Genomic DNA, 25,467 nt, shown 5'->3' on the forward strand with positions numbered 1-25,467 from the left:
ACAGGATAGCAAATCTGCTAAGGCACGAAATAAAATGAAAATGACGGTGCCCTAGATATCGCAGCACGAGATTCACTATTCCAATTTCTCAAAGGCTCTTTCAAACTAAATGTATGTTCAGAAGATCTTGCGTATTTTGTTGATGCTCCAAGATGTATTGATCTTTCCTCTTGTTAATGTGGGAGGACGAGGTTACCACATGCCCCATATTCAAAATTTGAGCTGCCTGTTTTCGGGTTTTCAACTCAAAAACCCCTTTGGTTTTAAAGCGCCCTTTGCGGGTTTTCGCCTTGGCCTCTCCCTCTTTAGGTAAAAGACCTCTTGACGGAATCTGAATTTACAGGATTGGGCAAGCTTCTACCATCCATCTCGACTAGAATCAATGCTCCTCTGGAGAAAGCTTTCTTCACCACGTAAGGCCCCTCCCAATTAGGCATCCATTTTCCTCGAAAATCCTTCTGTATGGAAAGGATCTTTTTCAAAACCAGGTCTTCCTCATGGAATTCCCTCGGGCGAACATTTTTATCATAGGCTTACATCATTCGTTTTTGGTACATCTGACCATGTCGGATAGCTCTTAGCCTCTTTTCTCCAATCAGGTTCAATTGATCGTATCGGGACTGGATCCATTATGCTTCATCTAATTTTAACTCTGAAAACACTCGGAGGGATAGGATCTCGACTTCGATCGGCAAAACCGCTTTCATTTCGTAGACCAAAGACAAAGACGTTGCCCCAGTTGAGGTTCTGACTGATGTTCGATAAGCAAATAGGGCAAATGGTAACTTCTCATGCCAATCTTTGTAGGTCTCGGTCATCTTCTCCACAATCTTCTTAATGTTTTTATTGGCCGCTTCCACTGCCCCATTCATTTTCGGGCGATATGGGGACGAATTGTGATGTCTGATCTTGAATTAACTGCAGACTTCCGTTATCGTACTATTGTTCAAGTTTAATGCATTGTCAGATACAATCCTCTTCGGCATCCCATACCGATATATGATCTCTTTTTTCAGAAATTTGCTCACTGTTGACTTTGTAACATTGGCATATGAAGCGGCTTCTACCCATTTGATGAAGTAGTCGATAACCACAAAGATAAACCGATGCCCATTGGAAGCCTTCAGCGATATCGGTCCAATCACATCTATACCCCACATAGAGAAAGGCCATGGGGAAGTCATGACATGCAGCGGCGAATGAGGCACATGAATTTTGTCTCCATAGATTTGGCATTTATGACATCTCTTGGCGTAATTGACACAATCTCCTTCCATAGTGGTCCAATAATACCCGAATCTCATAATTTTCCTGGCCATCATAAAGCCATTAGCGTGTGTCCTACAGACGCCCTCATGGACTTCTTCCAGGATTTTCTTAGTCTCCACAGCGTCTACACATCTTAATAACACTTGATCCTTTCTTCTTTTGTATAGGATCTCCCCATCTAAGATATAGTTGATGGCCAACCTTTTCAGCGTCCTTTTGTCATTCTCATTTACCTGGTCCAGGTACTCACGATTCTTCACGTATCGCAATATATCGTGATACCAAGGGTGGTCATCTTTTTCTTCTTCTTCTTCAATATTGTAACAGTGAGCAGAAGTTTCATAAATGCTCATTCGGATGGGTTTGACATCTTCTTGTTTGTTCACCTTGATCATGGAAGCTAAGGTAGCCAAAGCATCGGCCATCTGATTTTTGTCTCGTGGAAGGTAGCAGAAGGTAATGTCATCGAACTCTTTAACCAATTTAAGGACCAGTTTTCGATAATCGATTAGTTTGGGATCTCTGGTCTCCCATTCTCTCTTGAGTTGATAAATCACTAGCGCAGAATCTCCATATACCTCCAGCACTTTAATCTTGCGTTCTATAGCTGTACGGATTCCCATAATGCACGCTTCGTATTCTGCCATGTTATTCATACAATCAAAATCCAATTTGCTGGTAAATGGATAATGATCTCCATTTAGGGATACCCAGACTGCCCCAACTCCATTACCCACGGCATTTGATGCCCTATCAAAGTTTAGTTTCCAGGGAAGTTCTTCTGGAGCACCTTCTTCAGTGGTCGCAACACACATCAGGTCTTCATTCGAGAAACCGAAGTTCAAGGGCTCGTAGTCTTCCAAAGCTCTACTGGCCAAAAAATCTGCTATTGCACTCCCTTTTACTACTTTCTAGTTCACATAAATTATGTCGAATTCAGATAGCAGAATCTACCATCGGGCCATCCTTCCATTCAAAGCTGTTGACTCCATCATGTACTTTAAAGGATCCAGTTTTGAGATGAGCCAAGTAGTGTAATACAACATATACTGCCTCAACTTTCGGGTTGTCCAAACTAGGGCGCAACACAACTTTTCTATCGGCGGATACATTGTCTCACATTCAGTAAACTTTTTACTGAGATAGTAAATAGCTTTTTCTTTCCTCCCTGACTCATCATGCTGACCCAGTACGCATCCCATGGAATTCTCAAATACAGCCAAATACAGTATCAATGGCTTATTAGGGTTAGGTGGCGTTAGCACCGGAGCGTTGAATAAATACTGTTTGACCTTGTCGATAGCCCTTTGGCATTCTTCATCCCATTCACCTGGGTTGTGTTTCTTGAGGAGGCGAAAGATAGGGTCACATTTCTTGGTCAGTTGTGAAATGAACCGAGCAATGTAATTTAATCTTCCTATAAAGCCTCGAACCTCTTTCTGAGTATGCGGCGGAGATAACTCTTGTATGGCTTTGACTTTGTCTGGATCGATCTCGATCCTTTTCTCACTGGCCACGAATCCGAGAAGCTTTCCAGACTTGGCTCCGAAGGTACATTTGGCTAGGTTGAGTTTTAGCTGAAACTTCCTCAACCTCAAGAACAATTTTTTTAGGACTTGTATATGCTCCTTCTCTGTTCGAGACTTTGCGATCATATCATCAACATAAACCTCGATTTCTTTATACATCATGTCGTGAAACAGGGTTACCATGGCTCTTTGATATGTTGCCCCCGTATTCTTCAGTCCAAACGGCATCACCTTGTAGCAGAACGTGCCACACATGGTTACAAATGTGGTCTTCTCCATGTCTTCAGGGTGCATCTTGATCTGGTTATATCCGGAGAAACCGTTCATGAATGAAAACAGTGAGTGTCCTGCCGTGTTGTCCACTAGGGTGTCAATATGAGGCAGTGGGAAATTGTCCTTCTTGTTGGCTTTGTTCAAATCTCTGTAGTCCATACACATTCGTACTTTTCCATCTTTCTTAGGGACGGGGACGATGTTGGCTACCCAATCTGAGTATTTTACCACTTTCAGGAATCCAGCGTCGAACTATTTTCGAACCTCTTCTTTTATTTTTAGCAAGACGTCGGGCCTCATTCTTCAGAGTTTTTGCTGAACTGGCTTACATTCTTGTTTTATGGGGAGTCGGTGCACCACGATATCAGTGCCCAACCCGAACATATCTTGGTATGGCCATGCGAAGACATCTTTAAATTCTTAAAGTAATTCAATAAGGTCTCACTTCATCTCCATGGTGATACAAGTTCCGATCTTCACCTCTTGTCCTTCTCCTAAGCTCACAATTTCTACTGATTCTTTGTGAGGTAGGATTTGTTTCTCGTCTTGTTCTACCATCCTCAACAAATCAGAAGATAGGTTACAGCCTTAGTCATCTTCGAAATCCTGAGAATCCTCCATACACACATCTCGCTCAAAAGGAGATTCTAAGCTACTAACAGTGTCACTCGTATCATTGATAACTAGGGACTTGTTATGAGGATGAAGGAAGATACAAAGAATCAAAAGAATACAATAACACTTATCTGTATGGTATGATTATGAATAACGAATGAAAGAATATTTAGAAGAATGTTTAAAGAATAAAAGAATCCGAAAGTAATCGTTTGTATAATATGATTATGAATAAAATTGAAAGAATGAGAGAACATTTGTTCGAAAATGATAATAACCATGCATTTCATTGAAATAACGTTTTTAAACATCAGCCTATTTCACCAAAGATTCTTATTACTCCTAGGCCTAAAGCAATAAGTGTGATTTGGACATTACTCTGAATTAGTTCGAAAAACTACAGAAATCTCTTCCGCAGTCCAATTATCCAAAACACTTCCAGGTAGGTAGGGGCAAAAGCCCGATAAATTTTCTCTTCCAATCTCTTCGTCATATGTGGCATTGATGTCCAAGCTTTCCAACCTTTCTTTTATGGCTTCTTTTCTTGGCGTGCCTCTCTCGGGATGAATGATTCCTTCGGACACAAAGTTTTTGATATATGGGGGAATATCATTGGCTCTCATTTGATTTTCTCCCCCGTTAATCGTGCTCTCCTTCTCTCTTGCTTCTTTTCCAACTCTTTTTTCCTTTGTCTTGCATCTGGTTTAAATCCTAAGCCAAAGCGGTCTCTCTTATCCTTCAACGCTGGCGTTTCAACCCTTCCTTAGAGATGTCTCCCAAGTCCTCTTCGGGGTAGGGCCCTTTTTCCAACCATCAACTGTAGGCTCATCCTTGTAGTTTTGGACAATTTCGGCACCAGAATCTTGCTTCCCTTGGTGGTGAACGTCACATTAACAAATTCTAAAGATCGAAATGAGCATTCGATTGCTTCTTCATCTGTCTCCAGATAGGGCATATTATTGTTTACAGTTGCAATGATATCCTCTTCAGGATTGATCATTATCAACCGCCCCTCTGATACCAACTTCAACTTTTGATGCAACAATGAAGGCACTGCCCCAGCTGAATGTATCCAGGGCCTCTCCAATAAGCAATTGTATGAGGGCTTGATATCCATTACTAGGAAATCCACCTCATATGTGTTTGGCTCGATCTGAAGAGGTACCTCGATTCTGCAGGTCTTTGTAGGGGAAGACTGCAGGTCTTTGGATTATGACCTTGGTGGCATTTGTATTCCAGCCTCATTACTTAGTTATATTTTATATGCATGGTCAAAGTTGAGTTATATTTTCAAGTTAGTTATACTTAGTTGCTTAAGTGCTTGTTAGTTGATTAAATAAATTGCATTATCTTCATTCTTCCATTCTCGTACTTTTATGCATATATTATCCCATATCATTATTTTCCACTTGGTGTATGAAATGTGGTTTTATAAAATCCAATTTTTTATGATTAGTTTCGTCTTATTTCGAGTCGAATTAACATGTTTTAAGCTATTTTTATAATCATTCTTTTAAAAATTCTTTAAAACGAAGACGATGTTTGATATTTGGCAATTCGTAGAATCGTGCCCTAACGTGCTAGGTTGCAATTTCTCATTTGCTCAAAATAATCGAATGTCCCTTTAGAATTTCATCCATGTTTTCTAAAAATTCTTCAAAACGAAGGTGATACTCGATGTTTGTCAATTCGGGAATCGTGCCCTATCGTGTTGGGTTGCGATTTCTCATTCTTTCAAAACAATCGAATATTCCTTTGAAATTTCACCCATGTCTTTAAAAATTCTCTAAAACGAAGGTAATGTTCGATGTTTGGCAATTCGGGGAATCGTGCCCTATCGTGCTGGATTGCGATCTCTTGTTTATTTAAAATAATCGAATATTCCTTTAGAATTTCACCCATGTTCTTCAAATCCTAAAATAAGGCAATGTCCAATGTCTAGAAATTCAATGAGTCGTGCCCTACTGTGCTGGGTTTCGATTTTCTCGTTGGACTAAACAATTAGGCATCCTTTTGCGGTTTTCAACATATAAACTTAGACATTTCAAAAACATTTTTTAATCTTAGACATAAGGACAGTATCTAATCGATTTGGTACCAATTTTGGGCGTAATGAGGGTGCTAATCCTTCCTCATGCGTAACCGACTCCCGAACCCGTTTTCTCATATTTTCGTAAGACCAAAATCGTTGTTTTAGTAAAAAGAAATATTTTATTAAAATAACCAAATTTTTAGGTGATCCGATCACACCAAAACAAAAGGGTCGGTGGCGACTCCATTTTCGTTTTTCAAAAAGTCGATTCCTTTTTTTATTAATTAAAAAAAAGATGGTTTCGACAACTGTCATTTGTGCAAAACGCCCCCTTGACCCAAATCTATCTTAAAATCAAGCTTAGCAACCTTACCAATTAAATTGTCGATCTCTTCCTAGATTTATCATTTGTATAGGACCCCTGGCAATTGAGGTAAACGAACCCAAGCCATAACAGTATTTGGGAAAGGCTGAAGATGGTTGAATTTTGGAGACCACGATTGAACCATGAGGTATTATCCAAAGACAATCCAGGGACCTTGGGTGAGTACCATTTCATAGTCTTCCCTACTTTGGAATTTGACAAGGAAATAACTGTTCTCAATGTCTATAAGATGGAAAGAGTGTGAAGGTTTCCAAATATTGAAGATTCGATTTTAAAGGATGGAGTACACTAAATTTCGACCCAGCAATTTCACCACCACCGTGGTCGCTATGACCCTTACTAGGATCTTCTGGATCCTCTCGAAAAAATTAATTGCAGGGACACCATTAATAGTAGTCCTCGTGATGTCTCCCTCCAAGAATTCAAAATCCTATTCACAACCAGAAATAGGAGATCCCCTCCCTAGAGCTTTATCTTTCCAGGACACCATCGGTGTTGGAGACAAGTCTACAACCATATTATTGTTGGTTATTGTTTCCAAATCCTTAAAATAAACTTTTTTAATGTTAATGCTAGAATTAAGTGATCCGAATCCTTATTTAAATAAAATACAGTGGTAAAATAAAATAAAAATAAAATTCATATAGAACTACTCTTCTTTTATTTTATTTTATAATAAGGTTTTTTAAACCTTATTAAACTCTATCTATTTTATATTGCTCAGAATAAGGTGTTTCAATCTTACTACACTCCTATTAGAATATGGCTTTACAAGCCTATAAATAGACATAGTCTATTCCTCTTGTAATTATTTGAATTTGACATAGTAAATTTTCTTCTCCTCTGCCCGTGGTTTTTTCCCGAAAGGGTTTCCATGTAAAATCTGTGTGTTCTTTATTTTTATTTCTCTTTTCTTTGCGATATATTATCATTACTGACATTCTATTTTTTTACAGTTACAATCTTCATTCAATTTGTTACCGTCGCCACCCTGAACCAAGTTTTACGACATGTTTTTCAGAGAAAAATTTTTGTAAGATACATTTTTCATATATGGTTTTATGGGTTTAAATGTTTAAAAGAAAACAATTGGTTGGAACACATAAAACACATACCCGAATTGCATGGCCCCATGTAATAGAAAGGATGACTAATGACCAAAGTGGAAGGTGGAAAAAAAAGATAAAAGAAAGAGAAAAAGAAGAGAAGACTAAGGAAAGGGGAAAGGAAAAGGAGAAAAAAAAAGGAATGATAGGATTAGGATGCACCAAAAGGGTGAAGATGATGGGAGCCACTCCAATTTCAGAAACTGCCCATACCAAATTGATTCCATTAATCAACCTTTTTTTTGTGTGTGTGTGTGTGTGTAAATGTTTGGCCTTATAGCGTCCCGCTTCTTGTTGTAAAAATGTTTGTGTCCCACTTCACTTACCATATAATAATACCCTAATTAAACACATGATTTATTTTAAATATGCCTAAAATCTCGACTTAATTTCCTTTTGTTTTACCAAATTTGTTTCATTTTTATGCTTAGTTTTTGGGTAGAGCTATGGGTGTAGCTGCAGCTGTTATAGCCTATAGGAATAGCATATATTCGTATGGTATAATGAAGTGATAAGGAACAGGTACACCATAGCCTAAAGGTGGACTGACTGACGTATCGACATTTATATATATCGTTGTGCATATTAACCCACGGTCGATTTAAGCCACAGAATATGAGTACTGACTGACTGCAGCCTGGCTGACTGCTGAGATAGCGTTAGTGCACTCCCAATGTGGACCATTTTTTCCAGCTTGGAATAGGAGAACGTAGAAGCGACACATGTTGGTAATATTATTAGTTAGTACTAACTATAGTATCGGTCCTCTTTCCCTATAACAGAAACTAATGACAAAAACATATTGTGAACACACTAGGTTCTATTGTAAGTTTATTATGCTCTCAACCCATAGGCCAAGGGGCGTTGGCCCAAGTTGCACGGTCCTGCTTCAGGCGCGTGGCTGCAGTGTTGTTTCACACACTTTTAAACGACCAATGAAACAAAGCAAAGCCTCAAAACCATTGAGGTCGAGGTCAGCTTTTGTTTTCTTAGTACAAAAATTCTTTCCCATTATCACTCCCTTAGTAACACCTCCCTCTCTTTTATCTCAACTCTGTTCTACTACTTCTACTAGTGGTAAGTTGCATTTAAGCTCGGTTTCACACTGCTTCTCTACAAAGGCTTCTCTGTTTTTTTTTTTTTTAATTATCCATATTGTCATCACCCAACAACAACACACCAACATTCAGCCTAAACACACTGTCCTCAGTATCATCTTCTTCTTCTTCTTCCTCTTCTTCTTCATCATCATCATCATCTTCACCACTCTCTACCCCTTCCCATCTTCACAACCAAACCCATACACCCAAAACTATGGAAGAGGTATGGAAGGAGATTAACCTTGCTTCTCTACATGATAACTCTTCTTCCAGGGAAGGCCTAAATCCCCACAATCCCCATTTTATCCTCCAGGATTTTCTGGCTAGACCTTTCAGCAAAGAACCACCAACAAACAGGGTCTCCGCAAACGGGGACACCACGTTTCTTGATTCTCCACCACCGCCACCTCCTGCCACTCTTTTGAGCCTGAATTCGGGTCCCGGCTTTGATTTCCTTGATAACTCGTGTCCTCTCAGGTCTAAGCCGCGTTTGCAAATGCAAAACAACCCCATCTCGGATCTGTCCAATATGAATTGCCCATTTGACGCTCTAGCTTCGCCTTCTGGTTTGGCTTGTTTTGATAAGAAAAGGTTCCAAGATCCTGATAACAATTCTGGGGATCGACGCCACAAGCGTATGATCAAGAACCGGGAGTCTGCAGCTCGATCAAGAGCTAGGAAACAGGTATGTACTAGTGTGTTTCCCCGGTCATGGATTTCAATAAAAAGGGACGTTAACATTGAGATACTCTATTTTTTTTATATTGCAGGTTTACACTAATGAGTTAGAGCTTGAAGTTGCCCATCTTATGGAAGAGAATGCAAGACTCAAGAGACAGCAAGAACAGGTAAGGTAACTTGTATAGGCTGAGAACCCAAAAAAGAAAGAGAAATTAAAGAACCATTTAGTTTGTGATATTTGACCCAAATCTAGTAATGCAAACAATAAAGCATTGGTATATGGACTGATTGTAGTCACTGTACCAGTCCAGTAGTGGTAGGACAAGCCCGTAGAAGAAGAAAAAAAAAGCATTTGGTAAGATATAGTATGAAGAGTATTGACATTGTGCTGGTATTTTTGTGTGTTTGGGGCATGCAAATGGAAACAGTTACGTGTAGCTGCTGCCACTCCACTTTCTAGAAAGCGAACGCTTCAGCGAACGTCAACGGCTCCATTTTGAGGAAAAGATGGATCGAACCCTGCCTTCCGTCCTTGCTTGCCTGCCTTTTAACAATTAACTTAATATTATTTTGGCTTCTTATTATAACAGCTGCAGAGTGCATTGGAGGAGGGGTTATGTATGTATGTGTGGGTGGGTGAGTGAGTGAGTGAGAAGACAATTTGGCTTGGGTAAAATAAGGAAAGAAAGAAAGGGAAAGGGCTGACATATGCAGCTGGGACATAGGTGTTGGATTGTGTATGTTGTTATGGTTGGACTTAGTCAAAATGTCGTAATTTGGTGGTTCCAAAAGCATTCATGATCCATCTTTAGTTTTTTAATGTTAGCATAACCAATAAAGTGGTGAAATAAAAAGGGCAGTAGAAAGAAAACAGGATGTGACAACTCCCCGTACCCTAGCCGCCTCACTCAACACCCTATCTTAACAAGCCTAGATTTTATGTTACATTATCCTTTGAATTTTGTTTACATTTTCTAATTTTGGTTATCATTTCATTTAATATAATACGAAAACAAAAAATCATTAAAAAAAAGAAAATTACAATTAAACCAGTTTCAAGTTTAGCCTTGGAAGAATTATATTTTTAGTCTTAAAAAGAGAGACCTATTCATGTTCACATTTTTTTTTAATTTAAAATGAATTATGTTTATGTTTATTTTTTAAAATTAAATTAATTTATTTGAAAATAGTCATAACCAAACATAATTGCATGTGTCTCTTAAGTCCTAACAATTAAAAATCTAATCATGGATAATAATATATATAACCAAATCTCATCATTTTTAGATATAAATAATAAATTTTAAACATTATTAATTATATTATAAATAAAATAAACACATAATTAATCATAATATTAATAATTAAAAGAAAGATCCAGTTACAAGTGCCCTTTCATATATTTCTTTGTATTACTAATATTTTAACGATTCAACCGTTTTATTAATATAATTATACTTTTTATGTATGTAAAATTTCGAACCAATTTGATATAATATCTTTATCATAGTGATCTAAAATTGAACGATTAAAAATTATTTTTATATTTAAAAAATAGTTAAAAATTTTAATTTAGATCAAATTTAACATATATAATCTATATAAATAAAATAAAAAATACAAAAATACAAAAGAGTATGAAAATGAATCCCTATTGATATTGAGATTGCCATAGGAATGGGAATATTTATAATTCAATTTATTCAACAAAAATTATTCGTGTTGATTTATTTAAATTAATAAACGAACCTGTTCATTGTTCCGTATACGCCATTGCCATTGCCATTGCCATTACCTTATTATTTATTCCACTTTATCTGCTTCATGTTTGGACCTGATTGAATTTCCATCCAATAGAGAAATGGCAGCTTTCATTGTTCATGTGTTTGATTCCCTTTTGAATCAATTCAATTTTTTTTCACAGCATCCATCCGGTCAAAAAGGTGATTATGATCATGATTTTTAGAATTAAATTATCTTCCCTTAGTTTTAATTTAATAAATTATTATAAAATTTGAAAATTAACAAATTTAATTTAACCTGATTGTATTAATTTTTTTGAGTCAATTGATCTTATGATTTTTTTCCAAACTGATCTCCTAACTGTTTTCAAATCTAATTGATTAATCTAATCTGATTCAAATAATGTTAATTATGAGTAATTACATAAGAACTAATTATAATATTATAAACAAAAGAGAAATTCCGAGTAACAACAAATTATAATAGAAAAATATAAGACATGAGAAAAGATGATAATTATTCCTTTTGTTTGAATTCATAAGTTTATAAATTATTTTTATTTATAAGAATTTAATTTTTCTTTTTTAAAAAACGAGCATTTAATTTTACTTTAAGATAATACTAGAATGTTTTGCACCTTTTGTTGGGATTCAAGTTTTTAATTATAATTATATTTATTTATTAAATATTACTAAATTTGTAATATATATTTATTAAAATAATTAACATGGATTAAATCTTAAAATTTTAGTAAAGTAGAGGGATTAAGACTAAAATTTTATCTTATCTTATATGAAAAAAAAAAAGAGGGAGGTTTGTGTGCGCTTAGGAACTTTTTATATAAATAGCTAATGAAATTATAAACATTTAGGTAGCAAATCATGTAAAAAAAAATATGAAACTTAAATTTTAAATTTGAATATAGTATAGAGATTAAAATTAAAAGTGATTTGTTTTTATGTACTTTAAATAAAATAAAGGGAGTAGAATTGAAAATTATTTTTATAATGAAAAGAAAAAACATGGGAGAAGATGTGAAATAAGGAAGGGCTTGGGGGTTCCTTTGTAGGGAATTGGTATGACCCAAAATTGGATTATCTTTAGAAAAACAATGTCCAAACCTTTTGTGTGTTGAAATATCTTAATCCTACATGGTTGCCAAATAAGGAGAAAAAGATATGGGTATTTAAAAACTTGATATTTTAAATCCAGAAAGAAAGGACTTTGGGGGTTGGGGGGGCTTTCCCCAAGACCAAAAAATATTTGACTTGAGAATTTGTTTATTTGCTTTTGGCTTATTATGCACTAACACTGTGGCTATCATGAAGAATATAATGAAAAAATTGAAATGAAAATATCATGATGGAAGAAGAAAGAACCAGATTACTGGACGGGAGGGAAACAGAAGAAGAGGAGAGGATTGCTACCGATTACTTCAAGTCTCTATTTGAATAGTAAGGGTCCTCGGTTAACGAAGAAGTGCTAGAAGCAGTGGAGAATCGAATCTCTTGGGATTCAAACCATCTTCTTTGCCATGAATTTAAAGTCGAGGAGATTACAGAGGCCCTCAAGCAGATGCACCCAACGAAATCACCAGGACCTCATGGTATGCCTGCCTTATTCTTTCAACGGTATTGGCATATTATTAAAAATGATGTAATCAAGTTTTGAATGAAGGAAATTCCTTAGTCGAAAGAAACTAAACTTGTATCATTCTGATCCCAAAAGTTTCGAATCCTACATAGATGGCTCATTTCCGTCCAATCAGCTTGTGTCATCTACAAACTTCTTGTCAAACCGATTGAAATCTGTGTTGCCTCTTTGCGTTAGTGAGAACCAAGGCACTCATTCACCGTATTCACAAGAATACTAAAGGGAACAATGGTTCCTTTGCCCTGAAGTTTGATATGACAGAGCAGAATGGAACTTTCTCGAAGCTATCATGAAGAAGATGGTTTTGATAAGAGATGGGTAACTTTAGTCATGCACTGTGTCAAATCTGTCTAGTTTTCAGTAATCCTCAACGGGAAGATTTCCGACCGCTTACATCCTAGCAAAAGTCTTGGGCAAGCAGACCCACTATCTCCCTACCTCTTTTTACTTTGTACTGAGGGTTTATCGGCCCATTCTTCCAAAAGCACAAAGAGAAGGGGGTCTAATAGGAGTTAAGGCTTGTCGACATGGTCCTAGAGTTAATCATCTATTTTTCGCTAATGACAGCTTACTTTTCGCAAGCACGAAGAGGAGCGAAGCGGAAAAGATGAAGGGCCCTGTAAGTTCATACGAGGAAAGCTCAGGACAGAAAATCAATTATGACAAATCTACTCTTTTCTTTAGCCCCAATACACCCAACATCCTAAGGAGCAATGTACGAAGCCTCTTTGGCATTCAGGTGGTGATGAACCCAGAAAAAATATCTCAGAATGCCAACGTTGGTAAAAGGAAAAAATGGGCTTTTCAAGATATCATCAACAAAGTTCAACGCAAAATCCAAGAGAGGAGTAAAAAATTCTTTTCATTTGGGGGAAAAGAAATCTTCATCAAAGCAGTTCTCTAATTGCCAACATATGTAATGAATTGCTTTCGGCTTCCAACTACCTTGTGTAACGAAATTACACGAACCGTTAAGAATTATTGGTGGGCTAACAAAGGTGATAAAAGATGTATGTATGGGACTGGTTGGGACAGAATGCGCACTCCAAAATTTATCCCCGGATTAGGATTCCGTGAGTTGAAGCTTTTTAACACAGCTCTTCTCAGGAGACAAGAATGGGGGTTGCTTAGTGGAAAGGAAACCTTGTTTTCTAAGGCTACCGACTCTAAGTACTTTCGCCATGGTTGTTTTCTTGAATCAGAGTTCCTTCCTTTTTATGGAGAAGCTTATGGTCCTCTGAAGAGCTGTTGCAAAAAAGAACCCGATGGAGAGTTGGAAATGGAGAGCATATTAAGATTAAAATCGATGGATGGATACCCATTAATGATTCTTTCCAGGTGCTATCGACAACCTCTAACATCCATCCGAATGATAAAATCAGCCTCCTCATTGACAAAGCTAACAATAGATGGCGGGAGGACTTGATTAGAGTTGAATTCAAATTCTATCATTGAAATGCCCCTTGCAGCGAAACTTTGTGAGGATATGATTGTTTGGCACCATAACAGAGATGGGAAATATTCAACCAAGAGCGGTTACAAACTACTTTCTGTGGATTCTACTCCTTATGGGCCTCATAAGTGCATTTGGAGAACTTTACAGAAAACTAAAGTTAAATTGTTCGCCCGGGAGAGCATGCAACACGGCCTTACCAACAGTTGGGAATATTGCTTATAGGATCCAAAATGTCCAACAAACAATGCAAGCGAAGCGGATGTGACAGGGTGACTGATCTCCATGCCTTACGTGATTGCACCTTGTCAAAAGAAGTCCTCTATTGCCAAATTCCTTCCCCATTATTGAACGATGAATTTGAGACTGCTGTTGACATGGCTTCAAGGATTATGAATCTTAATTTTTTTTTAATATTTTGTGATGATGATTCTTTGGGGTCTTTAGAATGCTTGGAACTTTATGATTCATGCTACCAAATCTTTCTTGGCTTCCAACTATGCTGATGAAATCACGAATCAATTGCAGGAATATAAGAGAATTACCAACTTTGCTTCCTAGGGATATAGTCAGTCCACTCCCGGTTTTTCTTGGCAAGCTCCACCATGTCAACTTATCAAGGTTAATTTCGATGCCAGCTTCGATCATATGTCTAAACAAGGTGCAAGTGGTCTCATCGTTCGAGACAATGACGGTTTCGTTCTTGCATGTGGACAGTCTAAAATGGAGAGAGTTATGGATGCTAGTGTGGCAGAGTCAACTACTGTCGTCAAAGCGATGGAATTTGCCTTACAACTCGGGTATCAAAAGGTTATTTTTGAAGAGGATGCTTTGAATGTTATTATTGGATTACAGGGAAGAAACAAGGACCTCTCTTGTATGGAACTAGTGATTTCAAAAGGAAGATCCCTTGCCCTTCTTTTCCAGATTTGTGTCTTCAAACACACCAAAAGGAAATGCAATGAAGCTGCTCACCATTTAGCTAAAAACTGTTATTTTCTGTGTGATGCTTTTTGGATGGAAGAATGTTTATCTTTTCTCTATGATACTGTAATCAAGGACGCTATTTATGCTTAATCTAATGCGGTCATATTTCTTTCAAAAACAAAAAAAAAGTTTCGAATGAGGAATACCGAAAAAAAAATCTTAAAACTCCGTATCAATTTTGATTTAATATGTAATTTGATATATGAATTTTGATATGGTTCAACTGCATACATGAAATTTTGAATGTGATTCAACTATATACATCACTTATTTTTCATATTAGATAAATATGTTTATTTATTTATGCAATATGTAAACTTAAAATGGTTTTGATAATTATTTTAGTAATTTGTGAAAATTAAGTCAAATTAAAATTTCATATATAAAATTACACAAAATCATAATTCACGTTTACATTTCACATTTAACCAAATTTGACACATTTAACCAAATTTGATGTATGATTTTGAGATTAATCCCAAAAGAAAAGTATTAATTTAATGAGTTTTTAACTTTAGGTTGGCTGCTTATCTTTTTGCGTTTAGGCTATTGTGGAACACTTGAGATTTTATTATAATTAGAATTATCATATTTAATAGTATATATAATTAATAATTAAATATAGAGAGAGATTTATTTACATCGGTATAAAATATTCCGTAATTTTTAATACTATTAATATTTTAATAATCTAACCATCATCTTCATTCATCTAGATCATGATTGTTAAGTTTAACAACCTGATATAAGTGAATCCCTCCACATTAAATATATAATTATAAATTTGGGCAAAGTTCAAACTAATTTTTTTGCCTAAGCCCATTTTTTTAGTCTCATATATTTGCCTAAGCTCTAAATTGAATTTCGCATATAGGGTTGTTAAAGGTTTGACCTCAAGTGATAACATTCACACCGACAATGCTCTTATATAACATAAGGTACAAGTTCAAATACCATAAAGTGAAAACCTTACTAGGCATCCAACAAAGTGTTGTTGCTTGATGAACCCACCATCATCACATATTCAAACCGCCTCTTTAGACACTTCAACTTTTGATAAAAATACTCTATGAACTTGTTTAGGCTCTCAGAAAAATTAGGAGTCAAACCCTCCATCAAAAATACTATAATTTATTGAGGGAATTGACGTATCTGGATAGACAACACTTTGCAAATGCGTCAACAAAATCGACCTTATAAAAGTATACATAAATATAAACATGTTCAAAAATCAAGTATTTCTTTCGACTTCTTATGATATACAAAACCGATTAACCTAGTTCTTCTATCCAATACTTTATATATAATAAATAAATATTACCTATCACATCTAATCCATTGTCGTCCAGTGGTTAGGATGTCTGGCTTTCACCCAGGAGACCCGTGTTCAATTCCCGGCAATGGAATTTTTTTATTTAATCTTTATTTTTTTAAGCTTAGCTATATCGATATCCAAATTATGTACAGTAGGGTTTCTGCGTTCTTTTAGCTATATCCATTGACCAGTTGAAAAGGAAGTATGAAGCATGTCAACTCCCTCCTTCAAAACCTATTTCAACTTGTTCTGAAAGCTTTCACCATTAGCTCACTCTTGCCCGCAACTGCTTTCTCTCGCTCACCCCTAATTGACCTTCTTCCATCTCCACATCGCCCAGCTTTTTTTTGCTTCTACTCTTACACCAATCATGTTGTAGACTACCAACTTCTTGAGAACCATTTGCACCATATATTTAACAAGAGATTTGTTCCCAAAAACTAACATGCCACTTTCTACACCAAATTCCTTTGAAGAAAACAAAAAAGACTGCCCACATGAAACCAGTTGCTTGAGTGCTTGATAAATATAGCTGAAAATGTTTCCATAGCAGTGACATATCACTTGGTTGACCAATAGGATTAAACAGCGCTTCCAGTGATTGGATTCATTCCAAATATTCAAAAAACCCGAACAGCAATCAGGATATCAATCGTGAGTCAAGCATATCCAATAGGTAGTAAGTTAAATATCCCGGAACATCATCATCGTAACATGGATTGGTCAAGCATGCTTCTAAGGAAGCAAGACTGAGAATATAGCACTAAAAGATAGCCCCAAAAGGAATCGCAAATGCATGAATTTAGCAACGCAAATTCTCATGAACAAACAAAATACGTTTATGCTCATTCTTTAAAACCTTCAAAAATAGGAATCATGATTTTATAACCCAAAAACAATTTTCCTTTCTATGCAATCCATGTTTTGGGTTCTAAACTGAACACAGAGGCAGCAAACAAACATAGAACAGGCAGTTTACAAAGATAAATAGGTGAGGTCTTCCTTTTCCATCCATAGCACCATGGAAATAGCAAGATACAAGGATCCCCAACTAGCCATTCGTTACTTGTTGTTAGCTGAATCATCAGCAGCATTATCATGTTTCATTGTATCATCAGTATCAAGTATCTTCCCATCTGTCGGCACCAAACATGGGATCCCATCCTTTATCTAACCAAACCACACACAAACCATAAGCTCCAAAACCCAACTACATACAGATAAGTTGTAAAAGGTTTTCCTTTGGTAAAAACGGTAGAATTGCAACTCCAATGGCAACTTCAGAGGTATAATATTATCATAATCTAATAGCAAATCATTAGGCAACCAATTCCCAAGGAAACTCAACAATTGGAAAGAAACAGCCTAATTAAAAAAGGGGAAATAGAAATGTAACTCACAGGAAAAGAGACACCAATAGAATCGCTGATAAGAGAAGGTGGTTCCTCGCAAACCCTATCCAATAAAAATACAGAAATCAGCAAACGGAAAACATCGTAAAGGAAAGGGAAACCAAAAGAGCGAGCACCTTAAAGCTTGTTTGGAGAGCGGACAAACGAGGATCTCTGAAAGTGTCTTGTTAACTCCGGTTCCTGCTTCTTTTAGAAGCCATTTGGATAATCTCACCATTTTTTTTTCTTTTTCCCTTCAATCTGTTTACCTTTTAACTTTTAGGCTTTATTTTTTTTTCCTCTTCCCTTCAATCTGTTTTGCCCTTTAACTTTTATGCTTTATCCCCATCTGCTACTCGCGATGGTACAATGTAACCCCAGCGCTGGCCCATACACTAGTCCTTTTAGGCTTTTGCAAAAATAAAATCCGTACAAGTACTATTCATTTGAAATTTTGTCTAATTTAAAATTTAGAATTAATTAGTAATGTTTTTAATTATTTTATGTTGGATTTTTTTAATTACTTTTTTTTAAAAGAGTAGAAATAAGCACGTGTCTAATTAACTATCAATCTTGAAAAATTAACCCTTTAATTATTATTATGCAGAATTTTCAACACTTCATTTAGAGATAATTTAAATATACGCTACTTAAATAATTAATACAAATCCATCGTTGCTAGCACATCTGCGACCCTATTCCCTCACGATAAGCATGCACCACCTTTGCTTAAGTAAGGCCAAAATCGAGCGCCAAACCAGATATAATAGAGCAGCCTCAGAACCTCCATAAGTAGCCACACAACCTCAAAGCTATCCATTTCAAGAACAATGCGAAGTTCACCCTCCTCCCATGCACAGCGCAAACCCTCACACAACTCCACTTCCGTTATAGAACAAATGCCAATGCTCCCCACAAGCCAGTGTCCATTGTAGTGTCCCGCACTACACCACCACAAGAAGCCAAGCCGCCATCGGTCCTAAGCACCCCATCCTTGTTCAACTTGCGGCGAGCCTTCCCACCTAATCAACCAACACACCCGATTGTTACTAGAACCCACCTGCCTAGAGCAATCAATCATAGCCCGTCGAGCAATTAAATCTTGGAATGTTAAAATACTACCTATTCAAAATTATCTTTAGTTTATAAATGACGTTTTCCATTAAAATTTATTTTTAAATTACATACATAGATAGAATAAATTTCTAAATTAGAAAAGAAATGACAAATTTCAAATATCTAAAGGGAACAAATATTTGATGCATAACTAAACCCAAATAAAAGGGGTTAATTGCAAGTTAAGGTACATAGAGGTCTCTGTACAATTAGGAGAAATAGTTAAAGATATGCATACTCGATCAGTCCCATTGTAGACAATTTTTATGATCGTTCTTTCATCAAGACAATGAGCTTTATGGTCGTCCTTTCGTTAAAATATTACATGTAAACAAATTTCAAAATAAAAACATCAAACATAAATGATATTCAAAATATAACATAATATTGAAAATAATCATAATCACACTTTTATTTTACCAAAACGAAATAATCGTAAATACTAACATTTTGAAATACTGCATTTTAAAAGATTTTCATTTTAAGCCTCCAAAATTTTAAATTTTTTTTATCCAAAAGCACCCTTGGATTGAATACTTGTTTCCCTAATATCTAAAGAAACAAGTTTAATAAACTAAATCCAAAACTACTATACAGCTAAAAATTAGTGTATAATACAACATGAGGTGAATGAATCTCCTCAAATAATTGGACTAATTTACATATCTATAGGTTCAAAAGCAAAGGGCGCCATATTCTTAGTACAGTTTTAATTTCACAGAGGCCACTAAGGAGGGTTACGCTCTATATATTAAACCTCCAAAAAAAAAAGAAGGGAAAAGCTTTGAATCCTATCCTGTCCTGTTACTCATGATTCCATAAATTGTGATGGTGGCGGGCTTGTTTTAGTCTTCTCTGACCCTGCATGTTCATATGAATTGCACGTTTATAACATGACGAAAACAGTACCACAAATATGAATTGCATCATTCTGGGGGAAAAAGGAAGAATTCAAAAGAAAAGCTACCCCACACGATCAGTAACTAAAACTATCCAATATGTTCTGATTTGGTTGTCATTAGTTACCGATGAATACTTAGAAGAAAACTGAGATTTCAAACCAGATCACGAGGTTCTTGGCAATTGGCATATACTGGACATACCATTAAACCCACGTATCTCTACTTCTCGCCATTCTTGAACAAGGGCGCAACAGCAGCACATCAAATGTGAGAGGAAATCATCAATAAATCCACCCTGCCAAAAGGAGGGAAAAAAAAGTTGCATTTTAAGGAAACCCAATCCGAAGTAAGATAACCCTGAATAACTTAATTATAGCCCTTATACCTAAGACAAGACAGTCTAAAACCATATGCCATTAATTCATGTACTAAAAACAGCACCACATATGAGCAATGAGGACAAGGTCACAGCATCTACGCCATATTATTTCATGGCACTAAAAATAGTAGAAACTTATGATTCAGGGTTTTATAATTTGCACAAGCAGATTACTCTTTCATTGGCAGAGAAAATACCGTGATGTTTAATGCCTTGCGAAGCTTCCTTCTAACACAGCATGTGTAGCAACAGCATGACAATATCAATGAATATGCCATCAATTCATTGCATGCTTCTGCAGAAGCTGAAGAAAGTTTCTATGTGAGCTTCGAAATAATACCAAAACCGAAAACAGAATTCCAAAGGTGTTACAGTTTGTATGACATTTTTCATTAGCAAGACTAGAATGCAATTTCCTTTGCTAAGGAAAGATTATAATCACTTGTTCATACAGGCTAAGCAATATAGAAACACACAGGCGTATTTTAGTAAGAACACATAAAACAATATGATCGGGGTAAATTGAAAACAACACATCACATTCTTGCACAAATGAAGATCACAAACTAGCGATTAAAATATAATTAAGAAATACTTACACATATGCCTGTTTGTTGCCACAGTAGCAATCTTTGAAAGCGTACCACAAGGACAGAAGAATGTCTTTATACCTGCAATGAAAAATGGTGGCTTAAGTGACAAGATAAAACATCAAATTCAGAACGTAAGTTCTGCAAAAGAGATATGTCCTATAAATCTTACTGAAAATCATGTTCCTCATCCCAAGCAAAAGAAACAAATATTCAAATTTAAAATAAATGTTCCTATCCCTTTCTTGGGGCTAAATAATCTCAAGTTGTAAGTTGCAACTTCTATCAAGTCAAATAGAATAGAAAGAAGACATTTCATACAATAACGGAGCAACAATGATGTAAGAAAGACGTACACAAATATGGTTCTGAGCAACAACCAAGCAAATCAGCATGCCATTCATCATATCGATCCAAACCTCTATCAGAGAGCAGATCACATCCTGATGAAACTGAAGATGTGTTTCTGAGCAAAAAGATTAGGCATAAAACTTTTAGAAATCATATTTAGCTCCAGGCACATGAAGTACATAAAGCATGGGTGCATATTCAAAAGCTTAAGGACTTAAAAAGACACCAAGACTGTAACTCAAATGCCAAATTCCATCTAAATGGTAGGTATCACGATGTTGGCATCCTAATACCACAAAGGTTTTAATTCCATTACAGTAATCAAGGTAAATTAGTTATTGTTTTGAATTAAATTGGCAGTTAGAGAAACTAATTGTACTTTCTTAATAATGTCTACATTAGCTTTCAACTTTTTTTAAGGCATAAGGCCAACGGAAGAAAATAGGGAAAGGTTGCACAGGACATTGCTGCATGAAAAGATGTTTATATAGAACTACAGTTAGTTGCATTTTGACAACACAAGACTTATGTATGAAAGGAAAACTAACCTTGAAGTTATGCGTGAACCAGGTTTCTTAGGAGAGATTTCATCATATGAATGACCTTTCTCACTATTGGCATCTGAGTAATTACGCTCTACTTTCTTCGACCTCTTATCTGGAGCCGAAGTTGCAGCAGCAACTTCTGTTACCTCAAGCAAATGCTGGATTACTTCACACTGCTGCACATCATAATTAGATTGAGATCGTTGTAATTCCACTTGGAGCTTTTCATTTTCCTTTCGAAGTGCTTCATTAAAACACAAATTTGGATATGAGCAAGAAAGAGTTTTTTTCAATATTATGGCATCGTTTGTTGACGGTTCTGGTTTCAGTATAACATCTTGCACCCTTCGGTCCTCTTCATCCAATGTGTATTCATGTTGATCTTTCTCTATAACTTCTAGTCTCTCCTGCAGGTTTGGGAGAACAGAAAAATTAGTAAAGCGGGCAAGCTGAATATGATTTGAAATTGGTGCAAACCACTGGGCATTTTAGTCCCTTCAGTTATCCAATTGGTTTGTTATTTTCCAATGAAACATATTCAGATCTTCCAATAGAAAACATCTCTTCTCTGCATGCAACATTTTCTATAATTCAGTGCATTTTCCTGCCAGTAAAGGCTTGGTCTCTATCATCTTTTTGATGAAATCAGAGGCCTTATACAAACTATTTTGGCCAAAGGATTCATCAATAGAGAAGCTGATAGGCCTGAATAGTTTAGATTTTCATTAAATATAGGGACCTCTACTACCTAATAGGAAGGAAAATCGTATATGATTGACCCATCCTTCCAAACAATTAAATATCAAAGGAATTGGTAAGGACATATAACTACAACTGAAGCTATGAAGTTTGTTCCTTCCTTTTGCCTTTCCACCTCCGTCAACTAGACAGGCTGAAAGATGTTCCCTTGTCTTTCTATTCACATTCGCCTTCCCTTCTCCACCACCCACCCCAACCCTCCCAAAGTTAATAAAACAAAATATAAAGAATTAGAGAATAAATGTAACTTAGCTGGTCTTAAACGGTTGGCTAACATAATAAGGAATGAAAGATAATCCTCCATCTATAATGGCCAAGGAAAGGAATATAACCGAGGGAAGAAAGAAGAACCAACTGGTATAGAGAGATCCATACCAGTTTTAACAACTAAAATATATGAAGAGCATTTCTAAGGCTAAGACAAGTACCAGTTCCAAATCCGAATCCGAATATCATTTCAACATTATTTTGGGAGTCATGCAAATAAGGGAAAAAAAATCTAGGTGGGAAATTATTCAAACAGCAACTAGAATAATCAATACCCTGACTCGAGAATTATCCACCAGCGTGATAAGAGGAACAATCTTCAAATACTGGTCGATTTCATTCTGGGCCTTCCTAAACTGATACACGATGTTCCATCCCATGGCCAGGAGATACAGATAGCTCCTATCCTGACAACTATTGACCAAAATGTAAGCCTTCCTTAATGCATCCTCAAATTGCTCCAATGGCTCACGCGTCTCCGGATACCTCTTAAGCTCCGAGATCTTAAGCTGCTCCAGCAAGTTACCGATCAACTTGAGATGCAGCGCGAATTGCCTGCAATTCTTCTTGTGCATTCGAGCTGTGCTTGCAGCTTTACCTATCATAGCTATTAACCGCACTGCATCAAACCCAGCGAGCTGGGCTACATTTGCAACTTCTCCAAAATGTTCCCACGCAGATGCCATCCTTTCCTCTCAATCAAATCTAAAACCTGCTTCTAATATAAATTTCCATGGTATTATATCTTTGGGGAGCCAATATCGAAATTAACGAACAAACAAAAACAAAAAAGCCAGAAAGGTGAGAATTGAGAAATCGTCGGTGGTTTTTACCTCTTCTAAGCTAGAAGCTTCAACAAAATAAATCAGTAAGAGCTTCGGTTCTTCGGTTAGGCCTCTCTAACTGCATTGCGTAACAAAAGTCAGAGCTGATTTCTCTAAAAACATCGACGAAGCGTCACCTCAAACTGGAGAAGGAATATAATATCCGGTTACAAGCTGGATCAAAGATTCCGTCCCAGGATCTGTAAGAAAATTGCATAATCACTTCAGATCTTCCATTATTCAGAGCTAAGAACAGCACAGTATCCGTTTTAACTGCTTAAGGATTAAAAAAATAAATAGATAAATCAGTAAAATACCATAATCTATAAGAGTATGCTTCACGCTTTCTTCGCTCACCTTTTATCGAGTCAAACAAAAAGCATGGCGATTCAATTCTTCGAGCTGGAAAAAAGAGAAGAGCCAAAAAAAAATGAAAATGCAACTTTCTTTTTTGGACTTTAAAAAATGCAACTTATTACTATACAGAAATGAATCGGCGGATGAGCTTTTTCATGAACCGTAATCAAGGCCAAAAATTAAAATACATTGAGAAGAAAAAAAAATCAATGAACTGAGAAGTAATTAGAGAGAATGAAGGAAATAAATGAATGACAGTCACCTGCTTCTCTCTCTCACCGGCAGTTTTCTCTTATTTCTATGCTTTTTCTTCGTTTTTGTTTTATATCTTCAAGGGGGAAAAAAAAAGCGTGGGAGTTTAGGAGAAGAGGTGCATTAAATTGAGGGATTAACGGCGATACCTCTTCTGTCTTCCAGAGTGAGCAGTGCATACCTGAATAAAGTGTTTTTTTTACTCCAAAAATGAGCTGGCAGTGGCAATGTTTTTAGAAGTGGATGGGGTTTTGGGTAATCATAAAATATTTTATAAAAAATTACTGCGATACGTGTTTCATTATTTTAATTAAGGAGAATGGCAGCTATTTTCACGGATGTTAATACATAATGTGAGTGACGACTATAAACAGATTGATGTCCGTCGTAAATAGACAAAGTCCGTTTAATTCTTGTCGGTAGATATTGCTTAGTACATTAGTTCCAACTTTTACTTAAAACCAATATGACACTAATTAACACTATTTTTTTAATTAAATAAGCGAAGGTCACTCACCTCAGTGGACATCAAAACATAGGTCGAGCTTTTGAATCTCCTCAACAAATGTCCCCCTAACAGTCTCATTAAACAATAATAGAATGTTATCCTTTGGACAAACGTTCTGGTTTACACAAATATAAAATTGATATTGTTATGAAAATATATTTATACTTGTGAAAATTTGAAATATAATATAAAACTACTAAACCAAAATTTTTGCAGTTAAATGCAATATTTAAACTCAAATTTTGTATCAATATACTTAAAAAATTATCAATATTTTTCTCTTTTAATATTTTTTATATAATGACTTATTTGGTCCTTCAACTTTATAAAAAATTTATTTTAATCCTCCATTTAATTTTTCACTTCTTTTAGCCCTTGAACTTGCATTATTTATTAAATCACTCCGAAATGAATGGAAAAATTATTGTGTGTTAACTTTGCTGACGTGGATTAATTTTTAAAAATTAAAAATTACATTTTGTAATTTTTATTTTTAATAGTTTTAATAAATTTTAGTTTTTCTTAAACAATTTTTTTAAAATTTTTAAATTTTAAAAAATTAATTAATTATTAATCTAGATCTATTTTGAAATGATTTAACAAATAACACAAGTTTAAAAGGCTAGAAAAAACCAAAAATTAAAATAATTTAAAAAAAAGTTAAATAACTAAATAAATTCTTGTAACTATCTTTTTTTATTTTTATCCTTACAAACATAGAGAGAGGATGAATTACATAAAACTCAAATTAAATTATGATTGTTAACATTTTTACCGCTCTAACTGTGGTTATATTGATTAAAAAAATAACCTGAATTTAATTATAGTAAAATATGTTGTTTTTAATAGTAATATGTAGTAGAAAAATGTAAAATTAATTTTATCATAAGTTATTTTTTAAAAGACTATTTATTCACATTTACTTGTTTTTAAATTAAGTAATGATGTTAATGTAAGTTGATGAGTGGTGGTAAAGCATGATTGAAAGATTTCTCGGTAAAGAAAGGTAGGACATAAGATAGCCATGCATCAACTTGGAGGGGTACCCTTTGCTTGCTTACATTATAAGCCTGCTTTTATCAATT

At 35.6% G+C, this 25,467-nt stretch overlaps 4 protein-coding genes and 1 non-coding gene across 11 annotated transcripts; 3 read left to right on the plus strand and 2 right to left on the minus strand.

Moving 5' to 3' along the window:
* Positions 1-8,355: 8,355 nt before the first annotated feature.
* LOC107958362 (protein FD) lies at positions 8,356-9,504 on the plus strand (the record flags this gene model as incomplete). Its single annotated transcript, XM_016894118.2, has 3 exons — positions 8,356-8,994; positions 9,080-9,157; positions 9,419-9,504. Coding segments are annotated over 3 exons (789 nt in total), but the record flags the coding sequence as incomplete, so codon positions are not given.
* A 4,983-nt stretch (positions 9,505-14,487) lies between these two features.
* Positions 14,488-14,916, plus strand: LOC107958372 (uncharacterized). The gene has a single exon (XM_016894130.1). It carries the CDS (start codon positions 14,488-14,490, stop codon positions 14,914-14,916), a length of 429 nt encoding a protein of 142 aa, XP_016749619.1.
* A 1,244-nt stretch (positions 14,917-16,160) lies between these two features.
* TRNAE-UUC (transfer RNA glutamic acid (anticodon UUC)) lies at positions 16,161-16,232 on the plus strand. Its single transcript has one exon. It is a non-coding gene; the product is annotated as a tRNA-Glu (tRNA).
* A 730-nt stretch (positions 16,233-16,962) lies between these two features.
* Positions 16,963-17,903, minus strand: LOC107895752 (UPF0434 protein Mmwyl1_2153). Its single transcript, XM_016820984.2, has 3 exons — positions 17,670-17,903; positions 17,542-17,596; positions 16,963-17,311 (listed from the first exon to the last, which is right to left on the minus strand). Exons 1-3 carry the CDS (start codon positions 17,768-17,770, stop codon positions 17,204-17,206), a joined length of 264 nt encoding a protein of 87 aa, XP_016676473.1. The 5' UTR covers positions 17,771-17,903; the 3' UTR covers positions 16,963-17,203.
* Positions 17,904-19,179: 1,276 nt separating this feature from the next.
* On the minus strand, positions 19,180-24,098 carry LOC107895710 (protein MID1-COMPLEMENTING ACTIVITY 1). 7 transcript variants are annotated; one of them, XM_041081415.1, is made up of 10 exons: positions 23,885-24,098; positions 23,623-23,667; positions 23,275-23,465; positions 22,717-23,153; positions 21,419-21,822; positions 20,876-20,985; positions 20,529-20,600; positions 20,127-20,233; positions 19,752-19,845; positions 19,180-19,509 (listed from the first exon to the last, which is right to left on the minus strand). In XM_041081415.1, exons 4-10 carry the CDS (start codon positions 23,125-23,127, stop codon positions 19,457-19,459), a joined length of 1,251 nt encoding a protein of 416 aa, XP_040937349.1. In that variant the 5' UTR covers positions 23,128-23,153; positions 23,275-23,465; positions 23,623-23,667; positions 23,885-24,098; the 3' UTR covers positions 19,180-19,456. The 7 variants fall into 7 exon arrangements, with proteins under 7 accessions (XP_040937349.1, XP_040937350.1, XP_040937348.1 ...); XM_041081416.1 differs by having other exon boundaries at positions 23,583-23,667; positions 23,885-24,070; XM_041081414.1 differs by having other exon boundaries at positions 22,717-23,159; positions 23,583-23,667; positions 23,885-24,070.
* Between the last annotated feature and the right edge of the window lie 1,369 nt (positions 24,099-25,467).

The sequence above is a fragment of the Gossypium hirsutum genome, chromosome A11 (genome assembly GCF_007990345.1).
Source record: "Gossypium hirsutum isolate 1008001.06 chromosome A11, Gossypium_hirsutum_v2.1, whole genome shotgun sequence".
Taxonomy (NCBI): domain Eukaryota; kingdom Viridiplantae; phylum Streptophyta; class Magnoliopsida; order Malvales; family Malvaceae; genus Gossypium; species Gossypium hirsutum.